This window comes from Nesoenas mayeri, assembly GCF_963082525.1.
Source record: "Nesoenas mayeri genome assembly, chromosome: 2".
NCBI lineage: Eukaryota > Metazoa > Chordata > Aves > Columbiformes > Columbidae > Nesoenas > Nesoenas mayeri.
The window spans coordinates 55,237,091-55,264,893 of record NC_137543.1 but is presented as its reverse complement, the minus strand read 5'-3'; the positions used below and the strand labels follow the sequence as shown (position 1 = coordinate 55,264,893).

At 40.0% G+C, this 27,803-nt stretch overlaps 1 protein-coding gene across 1 annotated transcript in view; it reads right to left on the bottom strand.

Annotated features, from left to right (window-relative positions):
• Positions 1-9,972, bottom strand: part of VAPA (VAMP associated protein A) — a 32,638-nt gene extending 22,666 nt beyond the window's left edge. Inside the window, exon 1 of the mRNA XM_080340689.1 lies at positions 9,598-9,972. Within this exon, the coding sequence (XP_080196815.1) occupies positions 9,598-9,673 (76 nt within the window). The 5' untranslated portion in view covers positions 9,674-9,972. The remainder of the gene's footprint in view (positions 1-9,597) is intronic.
• Between the last annotated feature and the right edge of the window lie 17,831 nt (positions 9,973-27,803).

The window sequence follows — 27,803 nt, the reverse complement described above, 5'->3', positions numbered from 1 at the left end:
GAGTCTTAAGAATCTAATGATAAAGTGTTATTCATTCCAAAGCGCTCTCACCATTGAAATAACAAGATCAGTAAAAATATCGGTAAGAAATATTGGTAACACTTCTAAACATGAACATTTAAATCAGCAAATTATGCCAAAAGTCCTGAAACAACTGAGTAATACAGACAAGCAATCTTCCAATACAAATTCAATATTAAATTTTAGTTCATTAAGGGCTATGTTACAAATCCCTTCTGCTAGAGCAACTATTCTCTCTACTTGCATGAGGCAGGATAATTAATGAATTTGATAATTAGAGAAGCTCTTGGATTTCAAAGAATACTAGCAGATTTGAACAACAGAACTAAATAAAGAAGGAACATTTTTTCTTTTAAACTTGCTTCATATTTTAAACTGCTATAGCTCACAAAAGGTTTCAGTGATGATGCTTAAAATATTCAACAGCTTAAAATGCACCCTCAAATACGAAATTTACTATTGGATACACCTTTCTGATCTGAATTGCAACATATAAGATACTCTTCAAACTCTATAGCAGTAATCAGAATACTTGTAATTGTCTCAGATGGCAGCTGTAGTAGCACATAGAAAATCGGTCTTTCCACAGACCTCACCAAAAGCTGCTACCTAGCACTTTTCCTGATGTGCTCCAAGAACTGGGTATCAGAGGGCAGACTCCAACACTAAACAGAACACCAGAGCTCCTGTGGCTTTCAGGAGTTTCCTTACAAGTGGTATCTCAAGGGTGTAACAAAGTAACTTTAGAAATAAACCCATTTCACATTTTGCCCAGTGTGGACAAAAGCCCAGAAAGTTATTTTTAAAAAACCCAGTTTCAGGTGTTTGACTGTTATGTGTTGTCCAATCTCAGCACATAACATAGAGCCTGGTCTAAACATGTTTATGTATCAGATATTAAAACTTCCTACAGACAGGTCTAGCTAATACTGGACTACCTCCCAAACACATGAACAACTTGCTTCAGTTTCAGGGTAACCCTTCAATCTCCAGAAGCACAGACTATAGGTCTCCAACTCCCAAACTTCCAAAAGCCAAGTACAACATATCCTACAGTCATTCAGGAAAAGAAACATCCACTTTAAATAAAAATTGCATCCAGCCACAGATACGGTCCCAAACTCAATTCCCTCACTATCTTCACATCAAAGTACTGATGCAAGCTAATGCTTTCCAGGACCAGTCAGTTCACTTCTATAGAAGCAGCTGAAGTGTCACCTTGAGCTGTGACATGGACAATGTCTAGTAGATGCCTAGTAGACATCCAAATCAAAAACAAAACAGTTTTTATCTTAATTGGGTCTACTAGACTCAGTGGCCATATTAACATGATAGTGTTAACATGCTAAATATGTTAAATCAACATCATACTCCTATGAATTATAATCACTAAGTTTACTTTATACATGGACTGGTTACTTCTATGCATATGATTTTTTTAATTTATTAACATCTCTTCTTACAAAGGAAAAAATATTAAACACTCATCTCAGCCAAGGCATTCTAATGTCTTACAAAGTAACATAAAATACCAGCTTCTAGTTAAACTACATAATAAGGTACCACCACTGTCCTACCAAACTTTTAGGAAAACTGTAACCTCATGACCTAGGAGAAGCCTTCAAAGTCCATGTGAAACAAACCATTTTGTAAGATGGTATCTGATGAATTTAAAACTCTCTTGCCCACATCACTTTGAGAAAGTTGTTTCAGACTGACATGGTTCAGAGTTGAAATCCAACTAGTTTCTTATGATCTAAATACATTCACAGCCACTTGATGCCAATTCATTTTTGCACCAATCCTACCCTTTAGCCTATATAGCTTTTCCCTAGTGCTTACCTCTTCTGACATATTTATAGATAGCAATCAGATCCCCTTTCAATCTTCATTTTGCTAAGATAAAGAAGCCAAACTATTCTACTTCACTTATGTTAATCATTTTTTCTTTGCACCATTCCCATTTGGGTTCATTTTCCCTGACTAGGTGTTGCCAGGGATGCGTTCAGATAAAGCTTCATCAATGCCATAAACCTTGACATTAACACTTCCCTCACTACAAAACTACAGTCTCGTATTTTCCCCGTTTCACGACTCATCATGCTTGCAATAAATCTGTGATTAAGTGCTAGCCAGTTTTACTCCTTCTTCATCACTTTCAAATAAAATGAGACAACAGCAGTTTTATTATTAGCACATATCAAATGTACTTTTTTTTTTTTTTTGCATTCAACACATCTCCTAACTTCGCATTACTAATGAGCTCTACCAGCACAGTCCCACCAATATCAAGGTCATTAATGAAGATACTAAACCAAGTTCAAACACGACACAGATCCATCCTTTAGAAATGTGCTTTTGTCAAGAAAGTTTGGACCAGATGGCCCATGAGATCCCTTCCAACATGGTATTCTATGATTAAACTTCAAATATCCCAACAGCTGTGCTGCATTTTATTTTATAGTTTGTCCCTTCTCCACCTTTTGCTTTTCCACTAAGCTCTTTCACCTGTAATCTATTATTTTAGCATATACCTTTGTATCAAATAGTCAATATTCAGGTCATAGAATAGACCCTCCTGGAATATATGTCAAAATGTGTGGAAGACAAGGAGGTGATCAGGGACAGTTAACATGGGTCCACCAAGGGCAAATTATGTCCAAGTAATCTAGTGGCCTTCTAAAACAGAGTGACTGCATCAGTGGACAAGGGAAGAGCTATGGATGTCAACGATCTGGACTTCCATGATGAAGGCGGTAAGACACTGTGACAGGCTGCCCAGAGAAGTTGTGGATGAACCCTCCCTGTGAGTGCTCAAGGCCATGCTCGATGGGGCTTTGAGACACCTGGTCTAGTGGAAGGTGTCCCTGCCAATGGCAGGGGAGTTGGATTAGATGATCTTTAAGGTCCCTTCCAACCCAAACCATCCTATGATTCTGTGAAATACTGTAATGACATCCAGTAAATCCAGTGGCAAGATCAGATTTTATATGGGGAATGCACACAGAAGAAATGAAATGTACAGATAGAGAAGCAGGTCTCAGATCCGAATGGCACATTCTACCTGGAACACTCATGCTGCATTTTATTCCACATTCCATTTATCTCCATGTCTTTAATTATTTTTTTCCTTTAAGGCTTTGCTTATTATCGAGGTCAGACCTGTTCAAGCATTGAAGTGTCAAATTAAGAATTACCCCAAGTGAGACCACATTTTGAGAAACACAAGAGTGGAAAACTCTAAGGTGACTACCTTTTTAAAATTCAGGCAATTATTTTTCTTTTCTTCCTTATCCATGCTATTAAAAACCAAACACCTGATGTCCTATACGAAGATAATATTTAGCAAATTGTCTTAATTCTCAAGACCTTGTTCATATATAGAAATAAAATGAAAATATTTATTTTAATTTACATAATCACATATTTCTAAGTACTTTCAAACCATAAAATGAAATATGACATCTACATTGCGCAACAATTCACAATACAATGAAAAAACTGTATACAATACATACAACAAAAAAAAAAAAAAAAAAAAAAAGAGCAAGAGAAACTAAAGAGGCCAGGATCACTATGCACTGGATAAAGTCTTACTACCTTTAGGAACATAAAGTTACCAAAATTCTAACTTGCATTTCTGAATTTTTATTTTCAACAATACCACATCAGAAATTGTAGAGTCATTTTGCTGAGGGTTTGTTTGTTTGGGGTTTTTTTAGTAAATTAGTTTATACACAGTTATCTGGCTCATCTGACAATAAAAGCCTTGTAATTAAACAACTTTCACACTGGAAAATGTAATACTCATCTAATTAGTCAGTGATTTTTTTTTTCCACTTTACACACAGCAAGTTTTCTCCAGCAGACTTTTCCAAGATGACTTTATGGCTTGTAAGCTGAGTGTGTAATAATCCCTTAATGACTGATGGTCACAAACATCTGGTTAACAAACATCTCCCAAAGACAAAGTTGGTCAGAAAGTAAAACATTTACAAACCACAGTCAAGCCAAAACAGGAACAATTTATAATACCACAATGGACAGTCAGTGCACTAAATACTCAGATCTATTAACTGATGCATAAAACAGCTACTCTTGTTCATGGTAAGTTTCTACTTTTCAACTTGGCCTTGAATAATGGTACAGTGTTCATGTATAATACAGTATTTTTTACAGTATTAATAACAATGTATCGCAGTGATGAGAACGCTTGCTTAGGCTATCAACAAGCAGCATGAGTAGGCATTTTAGACTAATTACAATGTAAAGGTGAAGCTTTTATACCAGTGACTACACCAGAAGTATAAGACAGTGAGCTTTGGATAGTGTTTCCCTGTTTAGTGAAGATGCAATATTAAGTAAAACAGTTCTACAAATTGCTAGTAAAGGACAAAACTTCCAAATCTTCACTGCTGTATACCTCTATCATCACAGGAAAAAATCTACTTCCATTGTTGAATCTTAAAACAAGGGGCAACCAAGATCTGCCAAAATATAATCTAACACCTACAATATGTCTGACTTCACAAAACAATACAACATCAGTACAACTCCTTTTTATTAGTCAGTTTTAAATGCAGTCTAGCACTGTGGTAGAGATACATTTTTACATAATGTCACCTCATAAGAAACACCTGGTAAAAAAAAAAAAAAATCTCCCTTTCTCTTCCTCAACACATTCCCAGCAATAATTTTATATTTCTATTTTCATTAATACCTATCAACAAACAAACAAAATCACTGTCACTAACAAATATTACATCTGAGCCAGGAAACAATGGATAGAAGTACAGATACATAGGAAGAGTAAACAATTCCAGGAATGGATTTTAAAAAAATATGTCAAAGACTACTTGGTGAGTACTGAGTCATTCTACGGGATGTTCAATCTTTGTCATTACCAATACTCAGCCAGTAAAAATATTAACTTCAGTGGAATCATTTCAAAGTATCAAAAAGCCACAACTGTGTTAGTAATCACTTACAACCATTTTTTCCCCTCTGCACTCCCACTGTTTAGTTTCAAAAACATTCCTGAATGAAGATACCAGTAAACTGACATCCCAATCACCTTTTTTTTTAACTCATCGTAGAAAGCTAGGACATAATATATTTGCTGGTGCTTTGAACAGAGTGAAAACAGGTGTAAAATGTGACATAATCAAGACACATACAAGTAAGGCATCAAGATCACATTTGAGGACATCAAACTCTGCCTGGACTAAAAAATAACATGGGCCAATTCTGGCAACAGACCTTGAAGGCAGGGGATGGATTTAACGTTGAGCTATTTTTACCTTTAAATTCCACCTTCTCCATTTGCAGCAACACATAGCCTGTGGCTTTCAATGTTACCAACAGCAGTGTAATGGTCACGAAATAATTTACAGTAATATTTTTGTATTATTTAAAATGCATTGAAATCTGCATTTCAGAATGAGCTGTAACACTTGAGTGAAGTGCTCTCTGCCTCATCTGGAAAGAGTCATTTGAACATATACCAGCTGATAGCAGATTTCATACACTAACAATCCTAAATTATTAATTGGATTAATAAACAGAAATTACACATCAACTCTTATATTGACCCCTCATCAAAGGGAAAATTTATTGTATACAGACATGCTGAAAAGTTTATTTTAGTCTGCTTACTTGCTGACTTATTTCTAGCCTTGAGGTAATAAAAAAGGAAAAGTGTGTCTCATTATTTTGAGACTTTAACAAAGGTAAGATAACTGGATTTCACACACTTTTAAGCAAGAACTTCAATAAAGCACATCAATTTGGAATATACAGACATTTTTATAACATTTGACCATTGCTAGTCAGACACCTCTGATTCACATGAAATTGAAATTCTGAGCACTGTCTACTAATCTTCCAAGGCTCATCAAATCAACTGGTGTTGATTTTCAATTATGTGTTGCAGAAGCATGTCTTCAGGCTGATTTAAAGATTTGGCAAAGTTTTTTTAAAAAGAACCATCATCCAAGACCAGCTTAAACACATGTTACTTAAAACTGCAAGACTGGCTTCTTTGACTTAAGGAAGACCTAGTTCCCATAACAATATGAGAAATCTTTGAACTGAAAAATTCAAGTGCTGCTATTTAACTACACAACTGTTAAAAAAAAAAAAAAAAAATCACAAGGAACCAATTCCAGAATACTATAATCTTCACTAAACTAGACGTACAAATAATTATTACATGTACAAGTCACATGAAAATACCCCAATAAGCAGCAGCAGATGTTCCACCTTCCAAATTAGTCGCTTTTAAGTGTCTCATGTTTCAGTTCTTTGTACCCAGTCCTAAACAATTCCAAACTACTTCAGATTTGAGAAGCTAAACAAAATACATTAGATTAAAATACAAAAGCAAGCTAACCTACAGGAGTAATATGGATACAAGAACCATGAGGCAAATTCTCAATATTCCACATTGAGTTCTCTGAAAGTTGTATTATATAGTGTATATCAGCTGCCTTACATTTGTACAACACTCTGAAATGTACTTATTTGTTTGGTGATCTTCCTTAGGGATTCCTGATGACTCCACAACCCAAAGAAACCTAGTTATCATGGAAGCAGAGGGAATTTAACCATGATTCCAAAATGCTATTAATGACCAAAATTTATAGGAATACAAAGTGCTATAAAGACAGGATTCTAATGTGTCAGTCACTAAGAGAAATACGTAATGTGTTAACCATCATGGGACATGCTCTTTAGACCTCCCCCTAAATTGTGTGGAATAAAATTCAGAATAAATGTATTATAGAGCTTAGTTTTGCTGATTGACTAAAACAGATCGGGGGAAAAAAAGCAAAAAAAAAAAAAAAAAACCCACAACATAAAACAAACCACACCACAACCAAGGAGAATTTTCATCAGGCAATGATGAATTTGATGATGAATTTAACACTTTACCAACAACTCCTTAAGATAAGTCCTATATACTTTTTAACTTAAATCATTGTTTGCGTAGGAGCATATTAACACATTTCACTCTTACCCTAAAGGTCAGCAAGTTCATTACAAGTTCCTGAGGCAAGAAAACCAACAAAACTGTTTGTTTAGACTTAACCTGTATCTCTATTACATACACATCTACAGTATCAGGTAAATAGTAATAATGGATAAATGTCCTAATAAAATAACTTTGCATGACCAGCTACACTGAAAATAATATTTTTTTAAACAAAGTTGTATAATTTTCCTACACTAAGTTACACTTATTCTGAGTCACACATTCTCTTACTAACAAATTACTTTTTAAAACATTACACTCTGAATTCCCTTCTGCCAAGATTGTACTCTTCAAGGCAGCACTTTAGAGGTGAATTACTGTCTGTGGTCCACAAACCTTTTTAAACACCTCAGAATAATAAGCAGTTAGAAAATAGTTCTTGGGAATGCACTTAATGCTCTCTCAACAGATAGCTCTTTCTATAGTATGGAGTATACTTTCATGGAGTATTAAGACTGCAGTCTCATTATGCTTCAGATTTTGTTTTTGCTTAGTCTGCTCTACATAAATTTTCCTAATATAGGCATTAGCCTGAAACCAAAGTTTATGCCTAAAGAACACACATTTCATGCTCTAAGTACATAAATACACAGCACAATAAAGATCACTGATTGACAATGGCTTCATCTGGACAGAATTTCTAATCTACTATTTATTCCATATTCCCTGTATCAACATTTTGGTTTGTATCACATAAATATGCCTTACTTCCAGCTTGAAGACAGCTCAACATTTGAAAGCCTTGAATTAGACACAGTAGCCTTTTTCTTAAAAAAAAAAAAAGGCATTTTCCACCAACCTGTTCTTGCAATTAGAATGCAGTGTATTGAAATCTGAGTGCAGCCAGATCTGGCAGTATTTTAAAAACACAAAACAGAAGGGAAAAAAATAAATTCCCACTACGGTTTTGACTCTGTCTATGAATGTGCTATTTAAAAATTGAAAAATTGAAGCTATCAATAATTTGTGTGATCAGACAGATTTGGGGTTTTAATTGATTTGATGGATCAATAAAATAAGTATAGTTTGTTAAAAATCTCTTTGACAAACAAGCATTATTTCTAAAAGCCAGACCAACCAAAGGTATTTTGGGGGAATAAAGTGTTCTTCTCTAATATAAACATTAATTTTACTTGCCCATTTAAAGACTTTTACAACACCATAAATTCCACTGTGTCCCTCTACAGCAATGAAAAATTGCTCTACTGAAAATGGAAAATAAGATAGAAACATTTATAGGATTAGGCAAGAACATGTGCTGACACTAGTCACAAAATTTAAAATGTAACTTCAGATAATATTAACAGCAAAAAAAAAAATCTAACATTGTTGGTTCTAAATCTGAAATGTTCTGAGATTTTGCTGAATGCTCCTTATGTGTATGAATTATAATCACAGGATACTACTAAAAACTACTTATTCTATCATGCTTTTCTTTATGCTCCTACCTTTCAAGCATCACTCATCTTTGGAAGACCCTGCCTTTTCACGACTAATTTATTAAGAGAGAAAACACACCACAAGATAACAGCACTAACTGGGACCTATTTTGACAGAAGCATGTCATGCCAGTCACAGTCACGCAGTCAGCATGCAACACCCAATAAAGCGGAAACTTCCAAAACGCACACATTCCTTTCCGTCATTCCCAAGAGAGGAGCGAGCTGCCTGTTTACGTCCCTAGAACCTGCCTGAAACAGAAAAACTTGAGGGAAAGGCTGGCGAGTCATTCGCCAGGCCAGGGTGCATCGAGAAAGGGTGCAAGCGCCTGCACATCGCTGACTCGCACAGGGTGATGGTGCAAAACCGCACCGGCCCCCGCGGGGACAGCGGATGGGACCGGGCTCTGACAAGTGCCCACGGCCGGCGCTGCAGGGCGGCGGAAAAGGCCAGACCCGAGGGCAGAGTTCTGAAAGCGGGTCTTCCCTCCCCGCACGGCGGCAAGGCTTCAATCGCCCACTTCGGGGCCTCTCCTACCCGCTGCTGGCAGAAGAAGACCACACAGAGAGGGACCAGCGGCCACAAAAATGACAGGAGAGCGACCCTCTCCCGTCGGGACGGCTCCCGTTCTTTCCCTGGGCCCCGCTGCTCCAGGGCCGGGCCTCCCGAGGGGAGCGGTAACACGGTAGCGGCTGCGCCGGCACACAAGGGGACACGGGGAGGGGGGAGGGGGCGGACTGGCGTCCCGGCGAGGGCCGGAGCGGGGCGGCCGGCCGCCGAGCGCCGCGCCCGGCAGAGCGGGCGGCGGACGGGCACCAGCCGTGGGCCGGACCGCGGCACTGCCAGGGCCGCGGACACGCTCTCGAGTCCCCACGGGATCCCAAGATGGCGGCGGCCGAGCCCGTACACCGGCTCGGCGGCGCCCCCCCACTCCTCGACGGACCCGGGCGGGCAGGGCCCCGCACCGCGGCCCGGGGGAGGAGGGGAACCGCGGCGCCTGGAGGCAGCCCAGCGCCGAGGCGAAGCGGAACACGCCGCCGGGCTGGGCTGGGCCGTCCCGCTGCCCCCCCCCCACCTCTCCCCCGCGCCCGGCTCCCCCTCACCTTTGAATTTGAGGTCGGTGGGCGGATCGAGCACCAGGATCTGCTCGTGCTTCGCCAGAGCCCCGGCGGCCGCCATCTCGCTCGCTCGCTCCGGCGGGAGGAGGAGTAGGGGGAGGGAGGAGGAGCGAGAGGAGGAGGAGGGGCGGGAGCGGGAGGGGGAGGCCGGGCGGCGGCGGCGCCGCTCCCTCGCGGTGGGCGGGCGGGCGCGCAGCGGCTCCGCGCGCGGCTGCGGGTGCTGCCGGCGGGGCGCGCGGGCCGAGGGCGCGCGCTGCCGTCTCGAGTACCCCCGTTCGCCGCCCTCCCCGCGCCACTGGCTCGAGGCCCGGCCGGCAACGCCACCCCCACCGCGGGCACGGGGGTGGCAGAGGCGGCGGCGTCGTCCCTCCCTGCGCGCATGCGCCGGCGCACAGCTCGCGCCCAGCGGCTGCCCGCCTCCCGCGCCGCCGGCTGGAGCGAGGCCCAGCGGCCCGGCCCTCGCAGGCACCCCCCGCTGGAGCCGCCGGAGGGGAGCGGGAAGAAGGGGCACCCCTGAAACACACACACAGAGCTCAGGCAGCAGGCGTGCGCCGAGGATCAGCGGGAGAGTGAGGGAGCCACTGGCTCGGCGCTTTGGGCCGTTGCAACGCCGCTGGGGAACTACCGCTCCCGGCGTGCTGCGCAGCGGTCGGGCGCGGGGTGTGCTGGGAGTTGTAGTCTTGGCGGGACACTGAGGGGGCGCAGGCAGCCGGGGTGGGTTCTCTCTCCGTGAGGCTGTGGGAAAGGGCGGTCCTCTCGGCACAGGAATGGTTTAGCCGACCCTTCCCCTGAGGCTGGAGAAGAGAGGGCGAGCCTGGGTGCCTCATAGAAGGAGTTGAGAAAGGGGCACGGAAGGACAAACTGGGTAAACACTCCCAAACTCTCTATGGCTGCTGAGGGCCCCGGTTTGTGCCTGGGCTCCTCACAGGTGAGGCTTGAGGCGCTGGAGCCAGCTCCTAGCTGCTGAGGTATTCGCATCAGGAGTGCTGCGGCCCAGCCTAAAGGCAGCTCTGCTAGGTAGCACCTGAGCACCAAGGTGGGTGGGCCCTGCTCTCAAACAGGCCTGAAAAACAGCCAAAAATTCTCTTTGAGTAGAAAAGTTGTTCTTAGGTGAAGGCTTAGGAGTATTAATAGGGAGTCAGTATTGACAGAGACTGAGCTCTTGCAAAACCTGAATAAGAAATAAGAGCCATTAGTACACAGGAACACGGAGTATTTGCCATCCTTCTCACTTGCACTTTTTGTCAGACACAGTGTCTCATGGTGGGCCTTACCATTAATACTACACTTTCAAGCAGATGGTGCATCTTGGGATATTTGAATATACCAGCGACAAGCAAGAAAAAACAAATAGCCGTATCCACCTGAACCTTCATGATTCCTGTGTCTTAAATCTACAACTGAAGAATATGTCTTAAGGTATTTAATTAAGTTTATATTCATAGAAGGTTGGAGTGCAGGTGTTGGAATTAAAGTCAGAAGGATTAATACATCTGATTTTCCTTTCTTGCATTCTGGTGTAGGTATGCTAAGAACAAGTATAGGATCATAATAACCCACTTGAAAAATATATCCTGATAGTAAATAAATTGAAATTACTTAAATGCTTTACCTTCAAAATCAGCTCACCATCATAAGACTTGTGATTCACATAATTTCTTTGGCGAATACCTCTGCATGAGCCCCAACCACAAAGGAAGGGGTTTGATGCCATTCTGTAGGTGAGACCCTCTGATTAAGGCTCTGTCTTGACTCCAGCAGAGCCTTCACCCTGTATTTCAGCTGCCTGTCTGTCCTCCAGGGCTGCAACTGTCACACCTGCCTATGTTAGAACTTTTCTCCTTGCCTCTTTTGCCAACAGCAAATACCCGTGTGACTTTTAATACTCTCACTGACTGAAGAAGAAATAAGTGAGAAGTGCTGTACAAAAGTACTTCAGAGCAGTTTTACCTGATTGGAATTGGCTTCAATAGGTTGCAATATATGTGGCATATATGTAAAAATGTCGCTAGAGCTCTGCATCTCTGGCTGCAGTTTTCCTGCTACAGACTTATTTTATGATGCACATAAAACAGCACCTTAAATTACATTCTTTATTTACAGTGCAATATTTGAAGTTATTGTCTGGTGTTCTGCTGGGCTTTGTTAGCAAAACCGCTGTTCTGCTTTGTTTATACGTTTGTACCTTTGGGATGTGGAAGATAAACTGGAAGACAGAGGGCTTTTTTTCTGTCCTGGTATTTTTTTTCTTCTTTTATTAACATAGACATTCAGTTTATTTTAGTCATTCTCTGTTTCTGTTCAGGAATCCACCAGAGACTAAGCCACAGTGTACGCTTCTCAGAAATGGTAATTCAGCTCCAGAATTACCTGGTCATTATGTACCAGAAGAACTTCTGGGTCTCAGCTTGCAAATAATCAAGACATGGGGAACTGTTGCAAAATTTTAAATGCCACAAAAGGTTCTGTGTTTTCTCCTTTTAGTGGGGTTAAAAAATAACAAGAGTACAAATTCAAACTAAGCTTCCTCTATGCAGATTTAGAAGACAGAAATACCTCTGTTTTCTAATTCTTTTGTATATCTCTCACATGGGAAAATCTGAGGAGAACCAGAACTTAAGATCTCTCCTTAGTATTACAGCATTTTTCTATGCATGGCTTTCCGTGCAAACTCATTAGACATGCCTGCGTGATAGATACACCTGACGTCAGGGGATATGTGCGGGTTGGGGGAGGACTGGGTTAATCCTTATCACCGGCATATGGAGAGGCAGTGAATGAACACAGGGCACAGCCTCAAGTACGCTGTGGCTCACAGAGGGAGCCTCACAGCATCGCTGAGGCTGGAGGGGACTCCAATGGAGCTGTAGTTCAGTTTCCAGCTCAAAGTAGGGTCAAAGCTGAATTCAGGCCAGGTCACTCAGGGCTTTGTCCTGTGGGGTCATTAAAACCTCTGAGGACAGAGATTTCATAGCCTCCCGGGGCAGCCCAGCTCAGTGCTTTCCTGTCCAGCTTCAATCTACTCGTTTTGTGTTATAGCAATGGCAAAGTTAGTATTACATTAAAAAATACATAAATATTGAGTGGGTGGATTAATAGTAATTGTGTATGAACATGTGTTGTTAGTGTAGTTGTTGCTGATGACTGAACACATTGAGAACCTTAATAATGCATTAATCTGTTTTGTTGTGTTTAGTATCATTTCTGATCTAATGCTTTTATTTCATCCAGACGGATGTAATTTTTTATATTAAACAACACCTGTGCTGTTGATCAGCAATATCTGGCAACCTTCCCCAACATCTGCTCCATTTCATTTTAACACTTCATTGCATAGTTCAGGAATGAAATCTTGGATCTATTGCAGTTAATAGAGCTCCTGTCACTGATTTTGATGAGATCGTGATGCCGTTCCAGAAGCGTCTTTAGTATATTCATCACTGCTTGCCAAAGGATAACATTTGCTTAATCTGAGGTCAACACTTGTGCTGTGTGTTTGCAGATCTTAATTTTTTTCACACTGTGAATATCTCAGTTTGGAGATGGTTTGATGTTTTTCAAAACTGTTTGCTATTAAATATTAAATATTAAATAAGCTCTCTCTATACCTGAGAAGTAGCAGAGTAGATTCAGTTTTGTAACAGTGTTTTCCGTTGTTTAATACACAAGTAGTTTATTCAGTCCCACCAGTTCGGAACTTGAAAATGTCTTGCAATAAAACAATATCACAACTTTTCTTGTGATTTCTTGGCATTATTAATGCTGCCAGGAAAAGCAACCAAGTGTCACGTTACTTGTGTTAACGGGAAAATTCTAGATCTCACTCAGTGAAGTATCTCATGCATCCTGCACTGCTAAGTCAGTGAATATTGCAAAATGCAATAAAGGTAATAAAGGTAATAAAGGTTATAAAGGTTATAAAGGTAAGAGTATGTTTTAATTTCTCTTTAAGGAAATACCTGGCCTGCAGTTTCTTTTCTGAACTACAAAACTACAGCAGGCTCTAGTCATCATTTACTTGACTGATAATGAGTTCCAAGTATAATTTTATGCCCACTTGTATTGTACATCAAAGGTAAAATTGCAGTTCACACTATTATTGATGATTTTTAGCATTATTCAAATGTTGCCACAGAGTGGAACAGTACATCTTAAAGTTTGTTCAACTAGAGTGTATTTCTTTACCTAGTGACATTATTATAAAAACATAGAATGCATGTTGAATATTCAGGTAGAGAGAAGCCAATAACACATAATGACATTCTCATAAATAGCTATAGCTTAGAATTTGATGTACTTTCCATATTTTGGACCCAATTCTGTTCTGCGGAACACGAAAGTTCCCTAGATCATTAACTTACGGAGGAACAAGACAAAAAATGTATCTTGTCTTTGTGATTTAAGGTGGCATTTAAAGGACTGAATGATTCCTGAGCCAATTTCAAATGTGCTAAAAGCCATTAGTACTTTGATAAAGAAAAAAGTTATTAAGGAAATGGAATTTTGAATACTGTTTTCAGGAATTGGTTCTTACAATTCATGTATTATACATTCATGAGGGATGTAATGAGAAAATTCAATACACAAGATGTGATGTGTGTGTGTGTTGGTTGTCGTTTGCTGGTGTTGCATTTCTAAAAATGCACAGACACTTAGTAGCCAAAAACGAAATACGCATAGGTGCGTATACAAACATAAGTATGTAGTTGAAACTCAGCTCCGGAAGAGAAAAACTATCTTAAAAACTAGTCTCAATCTGAGAAGTAATTCTGCAGAAGCAACATGATGGTGCCCTGTGGTCATTGCATCACTTTTCCAATCTGATATTCTTAAAAACAACATAGTGATCTTTCTCAATGTTGGTTTGGAGAACTTACCCAGCAACTGGTATTCAAATTTCACCTTAATTTGTTCTCTTAATACACATAGCAACTCTGCAATGCTAATTCTGCCCTCAGCATCTCCTGAGCAGTCCCAGGAAGCCCTCAAATTATATTTGCACATTATGCTTTGGTTCAGTTCTAATGGGTCACAAGGTAAATAAAAGTAAATAATGTCCCATGGATGTGTGAAAAACAAGCACTGTACAGAGATGATGCATGACACATGAAGTGCTTTGCCTCCACTAAGCGCTGATCGAGACATACACTGAAGTGCCATGTCCAGTTTTGGCATGAACCTTCAGGAAAGATGTGGGATAATAGAAGGGGGTCCAGGAAACAAGTAGACTGAAACATGGAACAGATTGAAGAACTGAGGTTGTTTAGCCTAAGGAAGACACGATTGGTTCATGTGTTCGGTAATAGTCTTCAAATACATTAAAAACTATAGCAAAGAGAAAGAAAATAGTCTGTTCTCGCTTAATTTGGACAGGGAAGGAAGTAATGGGCATAGACCGGAGCAGGAACTGATTTAGAGCAGATATGAAGAACTTTTAAGAGTAAGGATAATTAACGAAAAAGATTGCCTGGAAGCGCAATCCATGGAGTCCCAGTCACTGCCCTTTAAGAACAGGTTAGACATCTGTTGGGAGATATAAATTTAGCTCATCCTGCCTTGAGATGTGACCTCTGCAGTCCTTTCCAGCCCTATGAGTCTATCATTGTGTAAATTCCAGCATGCTCGAAGATTAAACTGATCATCCGCAGTGGAAATGTCCATTCCCCACGGGCTGAGCTAAAGTCCATTAAACTCAGAGAGATTTTTTCCAGTGACTTTAATAAGCGTTGGATCAGGCCCTAATTGAGTGTGTAATTTGGAGCTGTGTATGGAATTTGGTCCATAATTCTGTTAATGGTATTTGCGAATGAGAAGAATCCAACTCCTTTTCCCAGGATACATTAGTTTGCAATGGTTACAAGAGAAAGTAAACACACGCTGAAGAAGCAGTGCTAGATTTTTCTTACAAAATTGAGTAGAATTGACTGAAGACAAACACAAGGAGGAGATCTCTGGGGAAAAATTAGCAACTTTTCTCAATAACATTTTAGACAGCTATTTTTTTCATCAATTAAGCAGGGCCAGACAGAAAGGGACAGCAAAAACTACGTTAACAACACTCTAAAAATAAATACGTATCATGAACATTAGAATGAAATGTTTGTCTCTGCTGAAAGATCAAATTAACTAAGAGTCTGAAAATGGACAGAGCAAAAGAAATTCAAACCGTCAGTGGATTCAATCAGTTGCGTAGTGACTGATGAGGAAAGATCCATTCCCCTGTAGTCTGTTACTAAATAATATGAGGATCTTCCTCCACTCTGAATGATGAATTAAATCACAACCACTTATGCCAGCTACAGCTCTTTCTCTGCAATTGCACAGGTTTATGTGATCCAGAGGAACACTAACATGCAGAAAATTAAGAGTTTGCAGATTCGCAAAAATCACAGCTCCCATGGGCACCCCCAGACACTCTGCTCTGGTGGGTTGTGTGCATCTCCTGGAAAATTCTCTGTTACCCTTGTCTTGTGTCAGGAAACAAGCACGTGCACAAAATGCTCCTCTAACAGATGCAGGAGGCTCAGGTTACTAATATGGAGCTAATACACACATGAAATCTCTTTGCTCTGATTAGTTCATTACCTCTAAGAGTAAAGACCGAAGGTTTCTAGAATCATCTCCCTGCTCCATTTTGTTTGTTGCAGAGGTGTTCTGCTTCTGCACACAAGCTTGAACACTCTGCCTGAGAGATTGTTTATGAAATATTTATTTACTTTGCATTCAGGAAAGAAAAAAGAAAAAAATCTGCATAATATTATTGATGGAATCTTCGACTACCAAATACTGAATTATTTATAGCTTAATTGTACAAATGATACACATGTGAACCTGTTAGATTGCAATATGCAATTGATACACTGTGCAAAAACAGGGACATGCCTTTCAGACTTTTTTCTGGTACTTTGGTGGGTCACCTTAAAACAGGTACGAGCACTTTGCAGAGGCAAAGCTGGAACACCCAACAGCGTTTCTGAAGTTGCAAAGGGTGAAAAGGCCCGCGGAAAGCCTCATGTAGCAAAAGATGCTCTGCCCTGGATTACCCCATGTGGGACCTTTGCACTCCCAACCCATGTGCGCCCGTCGGCCAGTGATCTGTTGCGTTGTGCACAATTCCCTATTGCTCCCCTTCCCTGTGAACAACCCTTCTACCCTTCAGCAGGTCCTACCTACACTGTGGGCACTGCAACCATGCGCTCTGCTCTCCACCTACAACTGTCAATATTCACCATTTTCCTCCCCCAGCACCAAAGGAAGGTTAGGAGACTGTCCCAAATCACCCACTGCTTTGGTCCCGTGCCTACCTACCTGTTGCAGATAAATACATAAACAGATGCTTTACCGTTAAATTCATAAAGTTAAAAGCTTGTAAAAATTGTGTGAACACGCCTTTTAATATAGACTTTAACAGTGCAATCACTATTTTAATTCCACAAGTTGCCTCACTTCACTTCTGTTTTTCAGAGGGAAACACGCCATAGTGCATTGAGACCCTTTTGCTCCCGCTCCATCACCTCAAAACTACTTCTGTCCTATTTTGCCGTTGGTTTTGTTTGTTTGCGTGCTTTTTCCCCTTCCTTCTCTCCTAATCCACTTTGCTCCTGCCCCTCTCTTCTGGCTGGCTAGCAGACAGACAGGCCAGCAAGCTTCTTCTCCTTTCACCTTCAAATGAGGCGAGTGTATTTTTTCTTCCTTTGTCCCTAGTATGAGAAAAACCAATTTAATAGACATTAGTAGGAATTTGATAGAATACCAGAGTCAGCCACTACAAACCTTGAATGTGGTGGGGGTTTCTTCCTGTGCCTGGCTATTCCTGGCATTTTTTTCCCTCCCCAAGTAAGGCAAATAATAGAAATTAAGAAAACGGGAATCTATAGTGGATCAGAGAGTAGCTTCTATTCATCCACCACTCTCCCTCCCCAGGCCAGAACCAGGGACTTCAGAGGGTCCCACCATACACAGACAGGGGACAGTATCTCTTCCACATTGAGGCTCCTCCTATTTTTAAATACTGTCTTAAGATCTGAAGCACCATGTTAAACACCCGTATGTCACTTTATTACCTTCATTTTTGCCTTCCCAGCAATTTTGATGTCAATTGCAAAGTTATCAGCAAAGAGATGTGTTTTCTTCCAGATCACTGATAAAGACATTGAACTGCATGAGCACCTTTGAAGCTGTTAAACAACCAATTGGAAGAGAGTAGAAATATGCTGATCTAGCTGCTAATTGGTTCACAAAGCACTTGATACAGGTAAAACTGATTTTGTATAGTACTGAGGCTTTTTTTACCAGATTGTCATGCAGTGCTACACCAAATGACTTAAAATAATCCATGTATATTAAATCAATACGAGTCACATCTCATTGCTTGAATGCACCTATTTTCCATAAAAAATACATTGATAAACATTACGTAAGTTACTACCTATGAATTAATTTCTGTTTGTTCTGTTTGTCTTTAGTAATACTTTGCCCAGGGTCTATGTAATGCTTGTAATTATCCAAACTCATCACATTTATTCTTTACAATATGCCTTGTTCACTTCTTATCAGTCATCTGAAATTTCCCCTGTGCACCAGTGTTTGTTCAGAATGAATATGAATGACTCCAAGAGCTTCTCCATCAATTTTTGTCATACTCTTGGGAGCATTCAACCCTGAAGATTTAAATGTGTTTTGCTTTCATTGATGAACGTTCTCTCACACATACAGTGAAAGTGAAAGTACTTCATATCACTTCATTATTATAACAGAAGAAATCCAGCTTTTTGAAGTAGCTTGGTAAAATTGTGCTTTCTTATCCAGCAACTAGAACCAAGGTGAATTCATTTTCACTCACATCAAAGGCAAAAAACAAATAATTGGCTTTTGCTCTTGTTAGCTGTTCAGAAATAGCTGAGCTGGATTTTGGTTTATGCATCAGTAACAGAACTTCTAACCAAGTTAAAATACTGTTTGTTCAATCTCAGGGATGGCTAAGCTGAAAAGATCACTTTTTAGGCAATTTTCACATTCTAAGTTGAGATTCAAAGTATGGCATGTAATCTTTAGCAAATCCTAGGAGGCTTAATCTGGATAGCTTTGAAGGACAGCAAACCAAGGAACAGCATCATTATGTTTTTACTAAGTCACATTTTAAATCTGAGAATTAGGGTCTTGCTTTAAAAATGTCATGCATTTGGGAAAGCTTGTGTATTCCAGTGACATCACACGTGATATTTCTTCGCAATTATTTATAGTTACTGAAAAGTTAAATGACGTTTTAATCTTATGTTTGTCTCTTAGAGAATGAACTGGATAGAGATTTCTGAACTACTCAGTTGGGCCAGTGACTCAGTTTGAACACATTTCAGTAACAACTCATTATAAAAGACTAGACAGGATGGGAAGGCTTCTGGCCACATTAGGACTGACCCGAGTTCTGATTGCTTCAGGCTGGATAACATGGATGGAATCATTATTAAACACAAGCAGAAATAATTTGCTTGATGAGATGACCAGAACACCATCTATCAATTATCTGACTACTTTCCTAGAAACTAGACAGTAGAGTTTACTCGAGATTAAACACTTCTGCACATTTTCAGTTTTCACCATCTTCGTTGCCTTCATGTGGGTTGAGTAGCTAATAAAACACAACACTTTCCTTCATTGTGCCATCATCAGATACCAGATGACATCATAAGGAAATACATTTGCAGTTGTCTCACAGGAAAACTTAAATATGCACAAAACCACCCAGGAAGCCTACTCTTGTATGAGGCAATAGAACAGGCTGTTCCGATGGAAGTGATAAAGTTGCCATGGAGGCCTGACAATGTGGTAATTCAACATATGCCAAAGCAACCTCAGGCCTCAAGGCCTCAAAGCCCTGACTCAAAATTGCTCTTAGTCAGTGGCTTCCTAGAAGGATGGCAGTTGAAGAGAGAGTGGATACATGAATTGGAAGCATTTACCCTGTTGACAGAAGGGTAACAATTTATACTCAGTCAAAATCTCACTCTCCATAGACCAGCTTCAAGTACAAAAGATCCAGGTAAATTACAACTGTGACATTATAGTAGTAATTCTATTTAAAATTGCAGATGACTGCAAAAATTGATAGAGTATTTTTCCATCACCTCATCACACACCTTTTATGACATGATTGTATATAAAATCAGATAGGCCCCCTAGCTTGAAACATGGCTTGCTTACACACGGTTTAGTGCCAGAGTTAGGTTAGGTTATGGTTGGACTCAATGATCCTGAGGGTCTCTTCCAACTGAAATGATTCTATGATTCTATATCCAGCATGATCTGAAGACACCAAAAGAAAATCACAAGTTCCTGAACTCTAATTTCCTGCCTCTGGCTGCCTAGCTTAAAATATACATTGGAATTATCTAACATCCAGGATTTTGTTATGGCTTTGAGCTCTCACTAAATGGAAGGAAAATTTCCAATGCTGGTTGAAAATGGCAGGGATCACATCTTCCCTCAAATATCTGGGGGAATGGGGACCTGTCATAGGAATTCTGGCACCATTTCACAAAAAAAAAAAAAGCAAGCTGTCTTTCTTCGAAAGCAAGCCTGTCTGAAGACAGCCTCAATAACTTCAGGCTCTCCTGCACTACCAGAGACATGAGTCGAGTCATGTTGCCAGACAGCTAAGTAACCACTTTCCTAGATCTTTGAAACCCATAGCTCCCAGACATCCTCACCTCCCTGTCACTGATGTGATGTGAAACAGGCTTCTCAGACGGAGGCTCTCTTTCTAATCTGGGAGTTGCTTCAGGCCCTGTAATTTTTTAAACTGTGTGTATCATATAAGGAAGGGAGCAATTTTTATGCCATGGTATGCATCTTTCACTGGTGTGTGATTCGCAGTGAGATGAGGCAAGGTGTCTGAAAGACATGCCTGCTGACATTGATGACTCGATGACTCACGTCTTGTGGATTTTCTAAGTCATTAGTTTCCTCCTGAGTAAAATAAAATAAAAATCCCTCCATTTTATCTTTCAGTGATGGATGTTGTGTTATTGTAAAGCCTTTATACTCCCAGCAGCAAGTACTTAAGTACCTACTACATGCTGTGGTTGAATTGGTCAATGCAAATCTACTTGCATACATTTATCACCACCCCATCCTTTCTTTCATATCCTTCTCTGGAACACTTTGCCTTTTTTGTGCAGAACCACTCATTCCAAAACATCATTCATCCAGAATCAAGGTTCATGAAAAGCTAAACTAGGTAGGCAGGGTGGCTGCGTAAGTGCAGTGGAATGCGTTAGCCAAAGCCCTTTGTCCAGGGCTCCAACTCAGTAACCGGTGTGTCAAGGACCGCACGAACAGGTATCATCTTTTATTCAGTGTACTTTGTACTATGTAAATCCAGGCATACCCACAGGTAAAGATATGGTATAATTTTTCATAGGTGGAGTCTAGCCACCTGATGCACTCTTAATCTTGTATTTGTTTATGCTCATTTATTAGCTACGGCTCTCATGTAATGATGGTGTAAAGACAGCTGTACCATGTATATGCACCATTTGACAATTTATAATGTGATATCCTTTTCACCTCTAATCCCAATTTTCTGTTTCAGACATCACTTTTGTTCCTTTTCTGTCACATTGATGGGGCTGTGACCCACCACAAAGAGTATTTTTCAGGGTAGGACATGAGCATGTTGTCTGCACCTTCTTTTCAGTTCTGAACATTATTTTCCCACTTCAGAATTTTGTAATCAACATGACATTCTGGCTTTGTTGCCATTTCAAGAAACCTATTTCCTCTCCAGCAATTTCACCTCCTAAAACTATTTTAAAAAATTTTAAAAAGACTGTGGTGATTTTTTTTTTTTTAATAATATTTCCTTTTCTGGTATCTCTGTCACAAGGAAACAAGTTTCTCTGTAGAAAACACTTTCCTAGGTCATTACAAGTTCATATTTCCAGCATATCTCAAAAGTCTCCTTTGTACTCAAAACTACCAGGAAGCTGAGTCACGTCTCTTAGAAATGCCAGCTGCTAATGAGACTTCTGTCCCTCCTTACTGTGACCATGGGGAGAACCATTCCAGAGGAGAGCTGGTTTGGTGCCAGCAGGCGGTTCAGGTTGCCACCTTGAAAGCAAATTTTTCCTGAGAACCAGGAATGACCTACAGAGTATGGTAAAACTCAGAGGACAAATAGTATCTCTAAAGGGAATGGTGCCAGGAAAGACATTTCATTCTCATTTGGGTTCCTGACTGTCTCGAGAAATAGCACAGAAAATTTTAAGTCTTTATTTTGAATGTTCTTCTTTCTGAGGACTCTTATTAGATTCCTAATACACATTTTATGCTTTTTTTGGTAAATATCTACGGTGCAAAATTGTCTCACATGGTAAGTGATAAACACAGACATGAACTTAAATGTTTGGTAGTGATTCTAGGTTTGCTGATGATTTGATTTTTTGCAGAATATTGGAAAGGGATTTTGAAATGTCCTGTGTACTCCAGGTTGCATCCATTGCACTTTCTTGCAAAAGCTCTGTGAAAACTCCTGACATGTATTTATCAGCAAAGCAGACGGATTCTTTGAAGATGACAAGAAGCAGGGTTTTCTTTCATAAGGTGCTTAACCTACATTTCAACCCCATTAAACAAGCAAAGAGAAACTGTTACTATCCTCTTATTCATTTATTAATTTATTTAGTCAGTAACAGCAATGGTATTCCTTGCCTCCTACATCATATTATATTGAAAAAGAGGAAGGAGCATGATGTTCCTTTTACTCAAGGGCATCTCTTAGATATGTAAGCCAACTTCCTTATTGATTGGTACTTTTCAATAGGTAATCAGAAGCCCTGGGTTTGTCTCTCTCTTTGTCCGCAACAGATCGCTTCCCCAGAGTACTCTATGTGCTGTATGGAAACAGGGATTCAGTTGTTTATCTTCTTCTTTAAACATGTATTTTACTGTTGTGGAGGGAGCAGGAATGGCACCGGCTGGGTAAAATAAATGTGAATTAAATGGACTTCAGGGGAAATGCATTTTTGTTTTCTGAAACTATCAGAGTGTGGCAATCGGAAAGGTTGAGTGTTTCATCATAAATAAGGCGTGTCTCAACTTTTGACAGATGATGAGAAAGATAAAGCTTGAGTTGTCAGGAAGGTTTTGAGAAAGCAAGGTCAGTGCTTTTCAAAGAAGTGTCTTAGGGATAAAAATGATTTCTGGCTGGAGTGATTTAGTAGTGAGAAAAAAATAAATCCTTCTCAAGCTGGTAAATGTTTACTATCTAACCACAAGCCTCACAAGTCTTTTCCACCACAGTGGTATACTTTCCTGCATTGATTAATGACATCTTATTAAAAACTTGTTCATTGGTGTGACACTAAATGCAAGTTAGTACAGGTCTCTTACACTTCAAGTTCTGCCAGTGTACTATCCTCAAGTTTGCACAACAGCTATGTTACAAAACAATTCCAGTAATACTTCTACACCATATGTATTGAAAACACAGTGGTTATTAATGCTGGTAGCATGAGCCTGCCCTCCTATTCCTACAAAATACACAGCAGTGGTAAGTGATAATGCAAACATATCTGCATCAAGACCCACTTGGTAGTACCAGAAGTGTAAGAATTTTGCAGATATTTTGCAATAAGAGCTTAATCAAGACTGAAGAGATCCATCTGAAATTGATTTTTCAGACATGAAAAAGGCTGCATTATGTTACACTATGCTATTACTTATTCCTTCTCATCTTAACCTGCTAAATGCTGCCAACCATTGATTTCACAGTTTCTACTGAAGGGTGTTACTTTTGGACAGTGAGAGAGCACTTGTATCAAGCAATGTAATTAGTGCTGGTCCAGCTGTTAAAATATGGATGTCATCAAAAGCAGATCTTCTTAATGGTCAAGAATCCCAGCACACACGAATGCATCGTATCGTTGATACTGAGTCCTTAGGGACTAACTGGCACCAATTAACAGAGGCACTTGTACAAATACTTTTAGCTGCTCTATCCTCCCATAGCTGTTTTAACACTTTTAAAAAAATTCCCCTGTAGCCTTGGGTGAAACAACGTTGAGGAGGAGGAAAAAAAAAATCATGCAGCTTACTGTGTTCTTTCAAGGAAAGGAGGCATTTCACAAACCTGGTAGTAGCCTAAACACTTTTACAGATTGGGTGAGGGGGTGGAGGTATGAAGTAGACACACAGACTACTTCATCAGCCTCGCTGTCCTGATTTCAGAATAGTGCTCAGATCACAGCAGGGTGTCCTGCGATGCTCTTTGCAGAAAGACTGAAGCCACTGTCGTGAAGATTTTGAAGGCTGAAATGTCAAATACTTTTAAGTACCACGAGACACAAGCTTCAGTCTTCAAAAGGAAAGCAGAAGAGGTTTATTTTCAGGCTAATTGTAAAGCTTCCCCCTCTTTGCTAAATTCAACTCTAAACTAACCTGAAGCACTCACTACAAGAACATGCTTCTAAGCCATGTAAAACACCTCATTGACAATGCCAGGATTGATCCATCGAGTGGCACAGCTCTCTTTCCACACTGAAAGGAAAAATAGCGCTCACTTCTGATTTTCCAACACACTGGTAATAGTTAAGTGGGTCTCACTTAGGCTTTCCTTGAATTAAGTACATCACATTTTACAGTTTACAGTTATGTACTTGAGTTCATTTTTATTTACACATAGCTGGAGATAAGATACATAATTTCTTCAACATGATTATGAATGCTGTAAAGCAGGGAGCAGATCCTGAGAGGTCTCTTGAAGCAGTAACTAATCTCACAACCTGTGTAACCCCCTTTGAAATACTTTGGTGTTCTGTGCTGTTGAGTTACTGTGCTTCTTGGGCAGTGCTGTGCATTGAATTTATCATGGTAGTTAGAAAAGCCTTACTCCAAAACCTGTTTTTCCTTAAAAAAAAAAAACCAATCCTTTATTCCTAGTCTTCATAGTTGTGGTAACAACTCTGAAAACATGAACCAGACAGTGGAAAAAACTTCTGGTGAGTTTAAAGACCTCTTGAAACAATACAACTAATAGGCATGAAATACTGCATGCTTCGTAAGGGAGTGTTAATTCTTAACTCCTAAAGACAAGTTCAAGAGACATAAAGTAAGAAAAAAAACTTAAATGTACCACCAAAAAAACCCCCAAAACATACAAAAGAGAAAGTGCCTTACGAGCCATAGTAGTCATGGTTGCTATTCAAAGCAAGTGGTAACTGTAAGCTCACTTTCTACTGACAGCTACTATTCTGAATTTCCAGGCTGATCCTGGCCACTCTTCTAATGGATAAATCAAGTAACTTAGCGAAGGGATTTTCAGATAATCCTTTTCTGTTTTTTTGAAAATTCACCCACAATGCAGGATCCACTAGGAATGCATTCGGTTTCTGCTAAAGGCAGCCACACATGGGCCAAGCAACATTTAAATCCCAGGTAAGCAATCCACAGACTGCAGACAGCCCTTTCTCAAGACCAAATGATGTGAACAATATGACCTACTTTGTTCTGCTTTATTGAAATCAGAGACATCCCCAAATCAGAGGTATTTAAAACATTTATTAGCGTTAATCATGGTAGGTTCAATAAAACACAAAAACTACATTTTAGGGCAAAAAAATATTATTAGGTATGATACAATTAATACGTAAAACAGAAGGTAAAAGTATGAACAGATTGCAGCATCCCATACATGAAGCGAGTGGGTCCAGCCCAGTCAAAGCCCTTATATAAACAAAACAGAGTACTTAGCAGGTGATTTTAAATGTACAATTTATTACGGACTCTGGTTTAAATAATTAAGGATAGGATAGTAAAATATATCATCACTGTACTGAAACGGTCTGATTACAGTCAGAGTACTCGCATGTATAATCTATCTGGTCACGCTTATGACTGCGTGCCATGAAGGATTAGTGAAGACAAGGGATGACAGGTAACTCTTCTAGGTATTGATACAAACCCCTGTTACATTGTAGCACTTTAGATGTACCTTCTGTACCACCAACAAATTTTTTTCTTGAGTGTAACTTTATTACCTCTGAGTCCCAATTCTTGAATAATGGCCTTTTTTCAATTTCTCAGTCTGCAAACAAGCTTTTTCTATCATATGCCATTTTCATGCGTAAGAATGGCAAGTCAACAATTGTACCTATTTGTATGTCCATCTTCTCGCTACCTTTGATCCGTAACTTTAAGTCCATAAAGGTGAAATGACCATTAACAAAAAAAAAATGTACTTACAGAATACAATGTGCAGAATATCAGAACCAGACATAGTGAAAAAACACTATGTGTCAGCATAAACATAAACCTGTACTTATATACACACACATATGCAGAGCATATATGAAAACTAGTTCCTTCATCATCTTGTTTTTAAAACTAGTTCATGACAAGCCAGAAAAGCAAGTCACCCCCAACCAGGCAGTCACAGTCTTGAGTTACGGTGCAAACCAGCTCCACCAAACACCCTCGGCACTGCAGCCCGTGTGTCAGTCCTGCTGACGGCTCCCTTGAGAAAACCAATCTCAGATGAATCCAGCACCAGCTGCACCAACCTAGCACTGCAGCGTTATTATTAGAGCAGATCAGCTACAGAGTCAGGTGCTCCTGTACAGTCATTCAGCTTTTCACCAACCATCGTTAACTACTAAGAGGAATTCTGGTTGTTGCTGAAACTTTTGACTCCAAGTTTGGTTTTATTGGTATGTCGTTCTTCTGGCTGTTTATAAACGATGGTGGTGCTTTCCAAGCAACAACAGGAAGCAGAAATAGTGAATTTTACATTTGAAGATAATAATTTTAAAAACAAACTGTTCCTCCATTTGAAGAGGCAGATTAAAGCTGCGCTTTAAGTTTGACGGACAGCAGAGAGGGAACATCACCAGCAAAGGTGAACCCCGTCTTCAAAGAAAATGTGAGCTGCTCTGCACAGCACAGCGGCCTGTTATTTTTCACCTGTGACTCAGCGATCCCTGCTGCAGCTCACCGTAACCCAAATCTCAAGAACTTAGTCAGAATCCTTATTCATTTAAAGCTTTTTCTTGACTAAAAAGCAGAATAAGATGATTTAAATTTGGACCACCAAATGCACAAGTATCTTTGAGCCTACTTTGCCCGCATTTGAATCTTAAAATCTGCCAGAGATCCATTGTAACAGCTTCCAATTTTAAACTACTTTAACATATAACTCATAAACCTGTTCTGATTCACATACAGCTCAATGCCAACTCTGAGAGCTGGTTGCTCAAGACAATATCTACTCCATCCAGATCAGCATCAGTTGCCAGTTCTAGCAGAAATTAGAGTATACAAGGTACTTGCAGAATTGCCTTACAAAGCTTTCAGACACCTCTAGTAGCGTGTGATGAGTTTTGAGATGCCACATTGAAAAAAATATACCACCAAGATTTATGAAAGCCTAAAAATCAGTTCTGCATAGCTACTATATGTTGAACTAAAATTTATTACACCTTTAAAAAAGTTGTTTTGATCTCGCCTTGTTTTCTTGCTAACTGGTCTAACCTTTTACCGGGTTTCATTTAGGAAGAACCAGACCTCTTGCAGCATTGAGTCATAGATCCTGTAAATTATATGGATCTGTGATGTTGCTAAGTTCTGTATTTCTTCAGTGCTGAAGGCCAGGTTAACATTTCCCTCCACAGCCAAGTGAAGGAGCCAGGCACCCCTGGCAGACCCACTTGTACTATGATAGGGTGAAATGTTCCCTGAAGGAGCCCATCTCCTTCCCCAACTATTAACAGTGATGATTGCTGAATTTTCACTTAAATAACCCCAGATTAGCTGTAACACAGTTGCTGCAATGAAGCAGTGACGGGGATCATACATCAGCACAGGTGACAACTGAAAGTTTACCCAAAATACCCTTTCTGATAGTAGCTGTTTGAGTCTGTGTATTATCCAAGGGCCTATTTTCAAGTATGCGTGCTTTTAAAGGAGTCTAAAATATCTGAGAAATTGATTATATATGAAAAAACAATGCAGCTTAGATTCTTAGATAAAATCCAGTGGGACATTTCCCACCTATAACTACTTCAAGCCTTCTGAAGACAAAGAAAGGTTCCTGTTGATTTCATCCGTCTCTGTTTCAAGCCCTAAGAATTAGCGCTATTTTATCAAAGCGATCTCACAATCAAGCAATAAGGTCTGGTTTTAACGCATAAACACAGTAA